Raw genomic sequence first — 13,275 nt, 5'->3', positions numbered from 1 at the left:
AAATTTCAAATTGAATCAAAAACATTTTAGTTTATTGATTTTTGTTTGCACATTCCAAAACAATTCAATTTTTTGTTTGCACACTAATAGTTATTAACAATTAAAGTTTCGAGAGTGGTCGACTGTCGAAGAAATGTTCAAATCGCAACTTCTGTGCTCAAAATGTCATGAATCGGTAGGATTTCGTTTGCACATTTTAAATTATTTTGATTTTTCGTTTACACACCTTACTAAAAAATGAGTGTTGGGTATCCAACTTTACACCATATATAAATATAAACAAGAACATTACGTTTAAATTGGTAGTAGTTAGATTTGATTATGTATTTGAGGCTTTCACGGGTATTATAATATCTATAATTATATCAGAAGGTGTGCGAGTTATCGCCGTGTCTTTCTTCATTCTTGATACCAACGTTTAGTGAACCATACAGTTCATTTCTTCAAGATGAGGGGTGCGATGATACAGTATCATGGATGGGTGGGCGGGTACGTGCGTGTGTATGTGTGTGTGTGTGTGTGTGTGTGTGTGTGTGTAAACACAATCAAAAATAAGGACCACGAGGTAAGAACATACTTTATACGTGGTGGGAAGTCCCCCATTCGTTATTAAAATACTTTTAAAATAGCCAAACTTAATTTGGATTCGGTTGTAAACTATTTCCTATTAACTATAATTAAGAATTCATATTTCACACTAAAATCTACAAGTGATAATCTACAAATAGACGTTTAAAGACACAAAATACAGAGAATTTTAGAACAAACTTATAATTACTTCATATGTATTTTAAAATTGAAATACTTTAAACATAGATAATGACTCGATCGGAATCGAAATATTTGTTTTATATCTATTTTTGTTAAATTAAACAAATTTATTAGGTTCGTAGCTCTTTTTTGTATCATTATTTATTCCTTAAGCCTTGTTACATATATTTTATTACAATAAAATAACGTATATTATAACAAATATTTATACATAATACAAGATACTATCTGACAATTGAAAAAATTTGCATAGCGACAGAATCCATGGATTAAACTGAATAGAAAAGTACTATATCCTTTTCCAATTTTCGTAATAGTTAACGAGATATTAATTGTTAAAAATCAAATAAACGTGTATCCGCCTGTTAACTATTGTGAAAATTGCAGAATAGTACATAACTTTTCGACTTAATTTAGTTTATACACGGCCGATAATTAATGAGATATTAATCACTAAAGATTTTCGAATGGACGCATGTCCGATTGCAAAAATTGTAAAATGTAGAGGACTTTTATACTTGGCTTACAATTAGTTATCCTATCGCTATAAAAAAAGTTTTTTCATTAATTGTCAAACACCTTGTATAATTTATAATGTATAGTTTGCAGACAAACTGTGTATTACAGAATGCACTCTAATCAGTTGAATCAACAAATATAACGGTACTTTGGTAGCAGAGATGAGAATCGTTCATTAATAAACCGATACTTGAAATAAATTTCATTACTTAATGACTTTTTATTGCATAACAAGAATTATAAATTTAAATACATATATTGAGTATATAAAAATACAAATACACAAATACAAATGTATGTAAGTTGTTTTCTAACGTGTACAAATACTTTCACAAATAAATTCAAGACATAACAAATCTATCTGTCCTATTTGACACTATTTACAAGTTGCAAACGTTTTTGTATATCATTGCAAATAAAATCAACACTCAATGTGACCAAAGAAAATGTTTACTGATAGTCAATAAGAAGACGTGTGGACGTGAAGACGTGTGGTAACGTTACGCTGGCAGCAAATTGTAACGAGAACTTAGTGAAACACGTACGAAAACATTTATTACTAGAAAACCAAGTTAAATAAAACAAATGTCTACAGACTACACTAACATTTTTAATTACATTTACGTCATGAATTCATTCTAATGTTATGCGACTCAGAGCATTATGAAATAATCAGTGTAAAGAAATGTATATATATGTATAGATATATATTATATATTTTATATATATATATGAGACTGATAGGTAAAAAAAATTTTTTTATTCAGCCTCTCAGCTCAAAAACTTCCATTTCATGCCAAAAGAACACCCCTTAATCTTTATTAAAAAATATTAAGGTTTAGAGGTCACTGGTGAGCGATATTTAAATCAAAGTTTCGATTTTCTTTAATACATGTTTGACTTGATGCAAAAATGGCTTAGTTCGGATTTTAAATGTGGTACTGTGTATGTCTTTTTGATCGCTGATGTAATAATTAATTTAGTTCTACAATATACGCCTTAAGAAATAAAGCCCGATTAATCCGAGTAAATGATCAAATTTTAAGTTCAAAGTCGATTTTAGCAAGCATTTAAATGAATTTTTACTCTCCTTAAATTGTAGGTCTGTTCACCTAGAACAAGATTCAATTGAAATTTTCCCGGAACCTCCTACAGGGTCTTTAAAAGTTTCATATAATTGGATCATTAATACGTTTCTAAGGATAGAAAAAAAATTATATACAAGTTCTAAAGTATATTACTTTGCGGTCTTGACATTCTCAAATAAAATGTCTCAATTTGACAACAAAAAATTTGTTTGCTGACCCTGTAGGAGGATCCGAGAAAATTCCAACTGAATCATGTTCTGGGTGAACTGACCTACAATTTAAGGAGAGTAACAATTCATTTACTAGAACGCTTGCAAAAATCGACTTTAAACTCAAAATTTGATCATTTTTTCACATTAATCGGGCTTTATTTCTTAAGGCGTATATCGTAGAACTAAATGAATTATTGCATTAGCGATCACAAAGACATACTGTACCACATTTAAAATCCGGACTATCCATTTTTGCATCAAGTCAAACATCAATTAAAGAAAATCGAAATTTTTATTTAAAAATCGCTCACCAGCGACCTCTAAATCTTAATATTTTTTAATAAAAATTTAGGGGTGTTCTTTTGGTATAAAATATAAGCTTTTGAGCTGAGAAGCCGATTAAAAAAAAAAAATCTTTTTTTACTTGTCAGTCTAATATACATGTATGCAAAAAGTTCAAGTAGGAACTCTTCCGTATTTGCTAGTACTGATTTATAAAATAAATATTTATTAAAATGTTCTTTGAAAAATAAATGGAAAATTTATACAATTTTATGGATTAATGTACGTACCTACTATTACATTTTCATAAAGTATTTTAAAAACATTACACAATCTTTAAACAACAATAATATTTTTGTGCATAGTCTAGGTAAATTACATTACGGTAAAATCGATAAATATCTGTAAAAGAAACTGTAGTATCTAACGATTATATTTTGTCCCACTTTTAAACAGTGTTTCTACAGTGTCCCACGGACAAAGTGTTTATAGGTCCTCCAAATCTCATCATAGGGATAGATAGTCCCCGATACGATTCATGAGTTAAGATGGAAACTGTAAGAGCGTAAGTCTTTGACACAAATTTATACAATGCAGAAATTATTACAGTGTTGTTACATTAAATAGTCAAAACAAAATTTTATTAATTATTAAAGTGACCTTAAATTTTTTATTAAAAGTATTTTTCTTTGTTCATTTATATATTCACTGCCTAATATGAAACTAGACAAATTGAATAACATTTTGCCTATACTTTATTATTACACACATAACGTTAAAATGTTTCCTAATTCAATATGTTTAGATCCAGCGACAACAGTGTAAACTTTAGAATTAATAAAGTACCATATTCGGGTACGTATTCTTTTAGTAAGAAACGTGGAATTAAGGAAATTTTAATCATATTATTAAAAGGATAAGTAACATGGTTTATAACAAAAAGAAATCACAGATTTGAATATGTTAATAAAGTCTAATCGCAGAATTTATCATATTTTTTAGTGACAAAATTTATCACAATCAGTAAATTTAATTGTATAAATACCATTATAAAACAAAATTATAAAATTTAATTGTGGAACTTTAAATATAATTGTGGGTTTTAGAAATAAAACATAATACGCATATCAGTTGAGAATTTTAAAAATATATTTTAAAGTTAATAAATTTTTTCAGTTTTCGATTACAGTATACCCGTTGATATGTCCCTCCTTGTCTTTATCCGCGAATATGCAAAACTTCAAGGCACAAAATCAATGTGTCATGAAGGTGATTGCGGTGTCTGTATCGTAAGTGTAACATTCAAGAACAAAACGATAGCAGTAAATTCCTGTCTTGTACCGGTACTAATCTGTGACAAGTACGTATATATTCAAGAGATATCTACTAAATAATCAAATTAATTTCCAAGAACATACTTAGGATTTGAGTAATGACATTATATGCGCTTGCGCAAAACTATCGTCTTTTACGACAAAACAAATTATCATTTGTTTTTTACATTTATACTTACTTTTTATTTATTTTTTATACTAATTTCTTAATTTCTGAGTATACCGAGGATATATTAATATTAACAATTATTTCATTCTATATTATGTCACAGATGGGATATTTATACGATTGAAGGTATAGGAAACAAGTGTGACGGATATCATACGTTTCAAGCAGTACTTGCTAAAAAAAACGGTTCGCTATGTGGGTATTGTTCATCTGGCATGGTGATGAATATGTATAGGTAGGAAGGATCAAAATGGTCAATTTTTAAATTGCGATTTACAAAAAATGTTATATTTCGGACACATTATTAATATTTTTGTTTTTATGATAAAATTCTTTCAAAGCTGTTGGGCATTCAAACAAATTTGCATTCAAAAAAATGGAAAGATTAACATATGTACATATAAATTTATTAGAAAATGAATTATAACTGGATAAATGTACTAGTTAGTAAACAATTAAAATACATGACTTAATGACCTAATTTGTTGGACAAAGAGGTAGAAAATTTATATATCAATTACATACGTATCATTGAAATTTTAAAATATTTGGAACGTTGAACAACTTTGTCCAACAATTTGTATATGTTTACTAACTGATATACATTTAATTTAACAGTCCAATAATAAACAAATAAATTGTAAATCAAAATCACTCAAAAACATAAACAGTACAATACTGCTAAGTATACTTCAAATAAAAATAATCAAGTATGATTAAACATTTGCAAAGTTAAAACTTTGCGTTATTGAATATATATTTTGCAGTCTCGGGATTGGTACTTCAAATTTATCAATGGAGCAAATCGAAAATTCATTTGCTGGTAATCTTTGTCGATGTACTGGATATCGTGCAATTTTGGATGCGTTCAAGGGATTTGCTACCGATGCACCTCCATCACTCGTGAAGGACGTTCATGACATTGAGGTGCTTGTGCAAAAAATTCCTTTTTCATTTCAAAAATTTTATCCTTATTACTGTTTCATTTTATTCTCAGAAAGATAATTTCAATTTATTATTACAAAAGTAAAACTTATAATTATAATAACGACTCACTCTTCATCCTGTTGTAAATGTAAGAAAATATACTTCGCAGGAGTCATATCAGATTAAACCTTGCCGGAAATTCGGAATACCATGCACACAAAGTTGCTACAATAAGCTTTCCGATGGTAAAACAATGTTGAGCATAAAACTAGAGGACGCATCTTTCTACAAAGTTTCCACGATCGAGACTCTATTTACATTATTAAATAACAATCCACAGGCAACGTATATATTAAATGGAGGAAATACTGCACATGGTAATTCTTCTGTATTTTAGTTTATAATATTTATATAAACACTTGAATATATATAGTATATATATGTAATAAACGCTGAAGCTGTACTAAAGTTGAGAAAATCGAATTTTCCAACACTAACGTAGCTTTTACGTTTTATTATAAAAAAATTACAACGTTATAATCAAATTGTTTATCGTAAAAGATATTTGAAAATGTAACCCTTCCCAACTCAGTTATTAATTCTCAAAATATAAAAGTAAGCCTGGATATGGATATACATATATATAATATTATACAAATTGAATTTTGCAGGTGTTTATCCTTTGAGCAAAAAAGATATGTACATTGATATAAACGATATTCCAGACTTCCATCAGATTTCAAAAACCGATTTTGGTATCGCAATAGGAGGAGGTTTAACTCTTACTACTGCGTTACAGACCTTCCAAAAATATTCAAATGATACCGGATTCAAATATCTAAATCAATTGGCTGAACACATAGAAATGATCGCAAATATTCCCGTGCGAAATATTGGCACTATAGCAGGAAATTTAATGATAAAATACGAGCACAATGAGTTTCCATCTGATTTGTTTGTGATACTAGAGACTGTCGAAGCTGAAGTACACATCCTGCAAACCCCATCTAAAAAGCTACGTCTTAAATTATGGGAATTTTTAAAGATGGACATGCATCATAAAATTATCTCTAACATTTTTCTATTATCACATCGTGATAACTACTACGTATGCAGATTTTATAAAGTCATGCCTAGAGCTCAAAACGCTCGCGCTCACGTCAATGCCGGCTTTTTCTTCAAAATCGACATCGATGGCAAAGTATAGAGACATTTACGATTTTTTTTTTCATTAATTATTTATATTTATATTTGAACTTTCTTCAAATATAATTTCATTACATTTACAATATTTTTCAAAAAGGTGTATGATTATCCTAACATTATCTTCGGTGGCATCAACAAGGACTTCATTCATGCAAGAAAAACGGAGCAAATGTTACTGAATAAATCTGTTTTCGACAAGAAAGTGTTAGAGTCATCCCTGCAAACGTTACATAACGAGTTGCTCCTTGATAATGTGCCCCCAGATTTTTCGCAAAAATTTCATAGCGTTCTTGCCGAAGGATTACTTTACAAGTTTTTGTTAAGCATCAAACCGCAAAATGTAGATGCTTTTTATCGTAGTGGAGGCACCTTATTAAAACGAGGCCTCTCTTCAGGTGCATGTAATAAAGTGTCTATGAACTGTTTGTAAACCCTTCAAACATATATATTTACATAAATCTCTGCCGTATATTTTGATAATAATATTTTTATGAGGCGATAAACGACAAGATATATATTTTGCAAGCAATTAGAATGTATTTATCTGCAAATAAAGTAACTGTAAACGATTCCATTCGGAATTTGAGACATTTTCAGTATGAAAGTCGTGTAAAAGTTGAAGAAGAAAACTCAAATGCAGAGTGAATATGTTGTTTGCAGTTAACATCATTAAAAAGCACATTCCAATTGTGTCTAAATTATATTTTATATATCCTCTTATATATCCAACATTGCAATTTAATATTTATCACACTATCAAATCACGGAAGCTCATAATAAGCATTTTAATTATTGATTGCAATCATTTTTAATAGTATAAGGCTTTCTTAGTTTCATTTCGAAAAACCTACTTAATGATCTAGATGATTTTGGTATTAGAGAAACAGAAAAATATGGCTGTTCCAAATAGATTTATATATAATAGGACTCCTAATGTGTTCCAACTGGTTGTCCGAAATTATTTATACAAAAACAATACAACTTTTTTAGGTACGCAAGAATACGATACAAATATAAACTTATGGCCAGTTAATAAACCTATGCCAAAATTAGAAGCTCTTGCGCAGACATCAGGCGAGGTCCAATATTGCAGTGATCTGGGTCCATATCCTGGAGAAGTGTTTTGTGCTTTCGTCGTCGCCGAAATCAGTAAAGGCCAGATCGACAAAATAGATGCCGATCAGGTTCTTCAAATGAAGGGTGTAGTGGCATTTTTCAGCGCCAAAGATATAGCGGGAATGAATTTATGTATTTCTGCCGCCAGCAAGTTAACGTTCTTACCGGAGAATGAAATACTGTTCGCCGAAAAAGATGTTTTGTATGCCGGCCAACCAGTCGGTGTAATCGTCGCGGAGACGCATAAGTTAGCGAATGAAGCTGCAAAATTGGTAGAAATTACATATAAGGGACCTCCAAAAAAGGAACCGATAATAACTATTGATGATGCTATTAATGCGAATGATAAAACTAGAATGAGGCAAAACGCATATGTTCCAGCAAAGAAGAAAGGTAGAAACTGAGAAAAAAAAACAGATTTAATTGAATCATTTTCCTTTTGATTGCAACAGAACTAACTTTGCAAAAGTGAATTGTTATCTTATAAGTAAATGAATAATATATTGAATTAGAAAATTATTTATTATTTTATATACAGGAACCGATATTCAACACGTGATAAAGGATGTTTTTCAATTCGGTAGCCAATATCACTATACTCTAGAGACTCAATCCTGCGTATGCATTCCTGTAGAGAATAGTATGGACGTATATCCATCATCACAATGAATGGATCTTATTCAAGTATCGATCGCTAATTGTCTTAATGTCCGGAATAATAGGTAACTAATTAATCTATGGAGTCAATCTTTTCTCAAATAATTATACGAGTATTAGTCTAATTAGAATAATGTAATTTGTTTACACATTGTAATAGCATTAAAAACGATAATTATATATTATATACATATAAATATATATACATTTATACTATATATATATATATAAATTATATATATATATTATATATATATAAATTATTTTTGTATACTAGATCGCACAAATAGCAGCTCATACACTGGGAATCGATATCGAATTAATCTTTGTTAAGCAAAGCAATAATTCAGTTGCATTAAACATGTCAACTACAGGACACGACATTAGTACAGAAACCTGTGGATACGTAAGAATTTAATTTGCCTCTATCACTGTGGAAGACACGATTATATATACATATACATATATACTATACATATCTATATATAAAATAAAGAACTTAATGATAGTACCGATTATTGTATTTATTTCAGGTAACAATCCAAGCTTGTACACAAATTTTAAAGAGACTAGAACCGATTAAAGAAAAAATGAAAAATCCGAAGTGGGAGGATCTCGTTTTTAAAGCGTATCAAGAAAGGATTGATTTATACGCAAGTTATATGTAAATTTTACTAAATAATTCATATTTGATACATTAGTGACACATTCTATCACACAAAATCGTAAAGCATAAAATAATTTTTTTTTAATATTTGGAAATATTTTACTTCCGTCAGGAAGAAGCATTCTTTATCTTTAGCATGAAACAACTTACAATACATTGCAAAAGAACAGTTTAACTAAATCGGTATTTTTTATAATTATTTATTAGAGTATTAAGCGTATATTTATCATATATTGTCGGAATGATTTAAATAGATAAATAAATATAAACTTTGTATTTATATAGTACAAAATTAAAATGCTATACACGTAATTAATTATTATATGATATATTCTATTTACCTTGGTAGGTTCGTAAGCGAAATGGAAGATACGTTGAAGTCCTACCCTGTTTACGGTGTTACCATTGCCTAAGTGGAAATCGATGTGCTGACCGGTCAACACGTTGTCAGGAGAGTTGATTTGATGATCGATGCTGGTGTAAGCTTGAATCCAGAAATCGATGTCGGTCAGGTGGAAGGAGCTTTCGTGATGGGAATGGGATATTGGACTTCTGAGGATTTGGTATACGATCCTGAAACAGGATTATTAACAAATAACAGTTCATGGGTAGGTTAACTTTCGTCAAATTTCGATATTCATAGTATTGTCAAGACGCAATTACTTCGATTCACTGAGATTGTCTCAAATATACATAGTTAAAATAAGACAATAATAAATATGTATAAGGGCTACGAACCAACGCCGATCTTATTGCTAATTATTTATTTAAAATTCAGATAAACAACACATAAACGTTTCGATCTATGTTTGGTCATTATCAATGTATAACGATATTAAAATTAAATATTTTATAGTTATTATTCTGATATAATTTTTGAAATCATTTTGTCTTATAAAAATATATTTAAATGTGTAGGAGTTAAACAAAAGTTAAGATTAGTTTTTAAAAATCTAATACAAATCCTCACTCATACACTACGTCTAGAAAACTATTTTTACAAGATTATATTTTCACATGATGAAATGCTTTGGAATTAAATCAGGACAATAATTATAAATTATTTAATTTTAATATCGTCACATTGGTAATGACCGCCAGTAGGAGTCGAAACGTTTGTATGTGTGTCGTTTATCTAAATTTTAAATTAGTAATTAACAATAACATCTAGTTTTGACTCGTAGCCCTTTTACATATTTATTAATACATGTTCTATTTTAATAATTGAGCACATTCTTTATTTCTGTTATACATAATTAAATTATCTGAAATGTTTAATTATTTTCATAGAAATATGTACCACCAGGAGCAAAGGACATTCCTGAAGATTTCCGCGTGTACTTAAGCAAAAATTCAATTAACGAAAATGTTGTCTACGGTTCAAAAAGTACGATTAAAATTTTTTTCTATTTAAATTATCTTTTACTCTAAAAAATGAAACCTTGAATATATTATACGTTTGCATAAAATTAATAAATTTGTAATAATTTTTTTTTTCGAAAAAATTTGAAATGGACATGAATTTAATCGATTAAGACTATATTATTATATCTGTCACATTATAAAGCATTTCAAGTGTATTGATTGGCTACAAGAAAATAAAATTGTCGGATCTTTTTATCTTAGTATAGTCAATCAATAAACTTGAAATTTTGTCGTACGACAAGTACAATATGAGCCTTATATATAATAGTAAGCTCATGTTTCAATAATTCGTTTAATTGAAATAAGACAGTCAAAAATATTTTAAATTAAAAAAATCTTACTTCTTCATTGTTCTGGAAGTAAAAATACTAATTCTGAAAATATCTTTGCAGTAATCGATGAACCACCGCTTTGTTTGAGTTGTGTAATTCCGATAGCGATTCGCAAAGCATTGAATTCTGCTAGAAGAGATTCAGGAAATAAGGATCTGTGGTATCAACTGAGTAAGTTTTAACCAGAGACATATTCATTTTGTTAACATTCAACATACGAAATGAATTTAATATGTATTAATTTTTACATTCCTTGAAACAAGTACTAAATCGTTTAATCGCCATTGCATTGTACTTTAATACCGTGCTTACATTATATTATATTTTAAAAAACGTTATTTAAATACTTTTTTAATCTAATCTTCTCTTTCCTTTTTTCTCTTTAAAACGAATTAAATAAGCAATATAATTTAATAAAAAGTGTTTTCAAATTTTATAGTTTCATATCCTTTTTATCGTTTTTTTACACTATTTTATATATTATATTATACACTATTATACACTATTATATTTTATATTATACACTATTTTAAATATTATATTATTATATATTTATATTTTATATATTATATTATAACACTATTTTATATATTATATTATTATATATTTATATTTTATATATTACATTAATAACTCTCTGTTCGCATTATTACGATTTACGAGATACGTTACTCGAAATCAAACTACAAACTTTTAAATTTTATAGTAAAATAACTAAAAATGTATTATTCTACGTAATTAATATACATATTCATAGTTCTTTTTATATATTTTTCTTATAAATTATTATACATATATACATTTTTTCTTATAGAACACTATCTTAATATTTTGATGTACTATATTCACATATCATTCGTAATGTTTACAGATGGACCGTGTACCACCGAAAATATACTTCTAACTAGTTTAACCAGAATGGATGATATGTTGATTACAAATTAATAGTAAAAGTGAATAACGGTCTCAAATAATTCGGTATTTAAAATAAGTTTTATATTTAATAATAAATAATAATAATACACTTGGAAGGCGGCCTTTTTCTGGAAGCTCACCAACAACTCTCAGACGAGGTTCATTATTATTGTCTAAATTTTATATTTATTTTATTTTAATTTCATTACTATTTAAATAGAATAATTTAAAATTTTGTAAAATAAAGGATAATTTATGCGTTTATATAGTATGTTTTGTTTAAAACTTTCATGATTAATGGTGGAATTATGATAATTAAATTAATATATAATTATAATAAGGCTCAATAAATTTAAAAAATAATAAAAAGAAACAGAGTTATGAGCCTAAAAATTCGTTGAATTATAATATGGATGGTAAATTAATTATGTCATTGTGTTAAAAATATATAAAATTTAATATAAACATAAAAATATATAAAATTAATAAAAACATTATTATAAAATTCAATAAATGCTTATCAGTGTCCAAATACTTAAAAAATTTATTTAGCAATTCATCGTCATAAAAACTTCTTTAACCGTATGTATATTAAATCAATTAAATACTATCATATGTATATAAAAGTTATGCGTGCTAGCGAGCTAGATCAATATGAGTGCTAAGTTAAGCTTTTAATGATCATCAGGAAAACTAATTTATCACGCTAAGATAAGTAAAAACAAAATTTAAAAAATTTAATTCGTTATATATAATTTTAGAGTTACTAACAGGTAATGTTATAACAGAGAGTATGATAAGTTTTAATGTTAAATCAATTTTGTATTGTTATATATTTTACTGCGGTATGTTATGAGAATACATTAGATAATATACTTTAATTATCTTTAATTTTATGTCACTTTAAGATAGTACCTATATAATAATATGCTTCCTTCTTCTTTCCTTTTAATTTAATATTTTAATTTAATGGTTTAAATGTAGAATCTGTTATTCGAATTATTACTATATTATTAAAAAAAATATATATATAACTTAAATACTTCCTTATATTTTTCCATAAAATTAAAAAACTCGTAAAAATTTTTCTTACATATATTGTAAAAAATTTTCAACCCCATGTAAATTTTTAGTTGATTTGGAAGATTTGTTTGAAACAGAGGGAATACGGACGAATAGTATAGATTGGGTAAATTCTAAAGAAAAATATAAACGTGAAATATACTTAATGTACAGTATAATATGAATCATCTAATTGTGTGACCTGGATTAATTTCTATAAATCTCATAATAAGTGATGTGAATCATTTAATCTCATTACACCTCGAGTAAAGTACTAAAAAATAATTGTTTTAATTATACTTTCTCTATCTTTATTCTTTTTTCTTTTTAAAATTAAAGAGAGACAATAATTTAAAGAAAATTGCCGGATTTTGCAAATTTCTTTTTATTATTTCGTTAAAACCATTATGGAAAACCTATACATACATCAGTCAGTATTAGTTATGCAATGCATTACACGAAATTGGACAACAAATATTTGACTATTTTTGTTAGTAACAAAAAAAGTTACAAATGTGTTATTCCAGGACATAAAATTAGATGACGCAGATATTTTTTTAAAATCCCTTCGTTGTAAAAGGAGATGTTAAAAA

The 13,275-nt window shown here is 27.6% G+C and overlaps 1 protein-coding gene across 1 annotated transcript; it reads left to right on the top strand.

The window, feature by feature from the left end:
• The first annotated feature begins 4,068 nt into the window (after positions 1 to 4,068).
• On the top strand, positions 4,069 to 11,650 carry LOC108783504 (indole-3-acetaldehyde oxidase-like). Its single transcript, XM_018552075.1, is given in 14 exon segments — positions 4,069 to 4,232; positions 4,479 to 4,610; positions 5,143 to 5,302; positions 5,472 to 5,679; positions 5,974 to 6,503; positions 6,606 to 6,903; positions 7,499 to 8,017; positions 8,163 to 8,338; positions 8,559 to 8,687; positions 8,815 to 8,945; positions 9,298 to 9,556; positions 10,239 to 10,335; positions 10,766 to 10,876; positions 11,577 to 11,650. Coding segments are annotated over 14 exon segments (2,982 nt in total). The 5' UTR covers positions 4,069 to 4,074.
• The last annotated feature ends 1,625 nt before the right edge of the window (positions 11,651 to 13,275 follow it).

The sequence above is a fragment of the Cyphomyrmex costatus genome, unplaced genomic scaffold (genome assembly GCF_001594065.2).
Source record: "Cyphomyrmex costatus isolate MS0001 unplaced genomic scaffold, Ccosl1.0 scaffold154, whole genome shotgun sequence".
NCBI lineage: Eukaryota > Metazoa > Arthropoda > Insecta > Hymenoptera > Formicidae > Cyphomyrmex > Cyphomyrmex costatus.
This window is presented reverse-complemented; position numbering and strand designations above follow the sequence as displayed.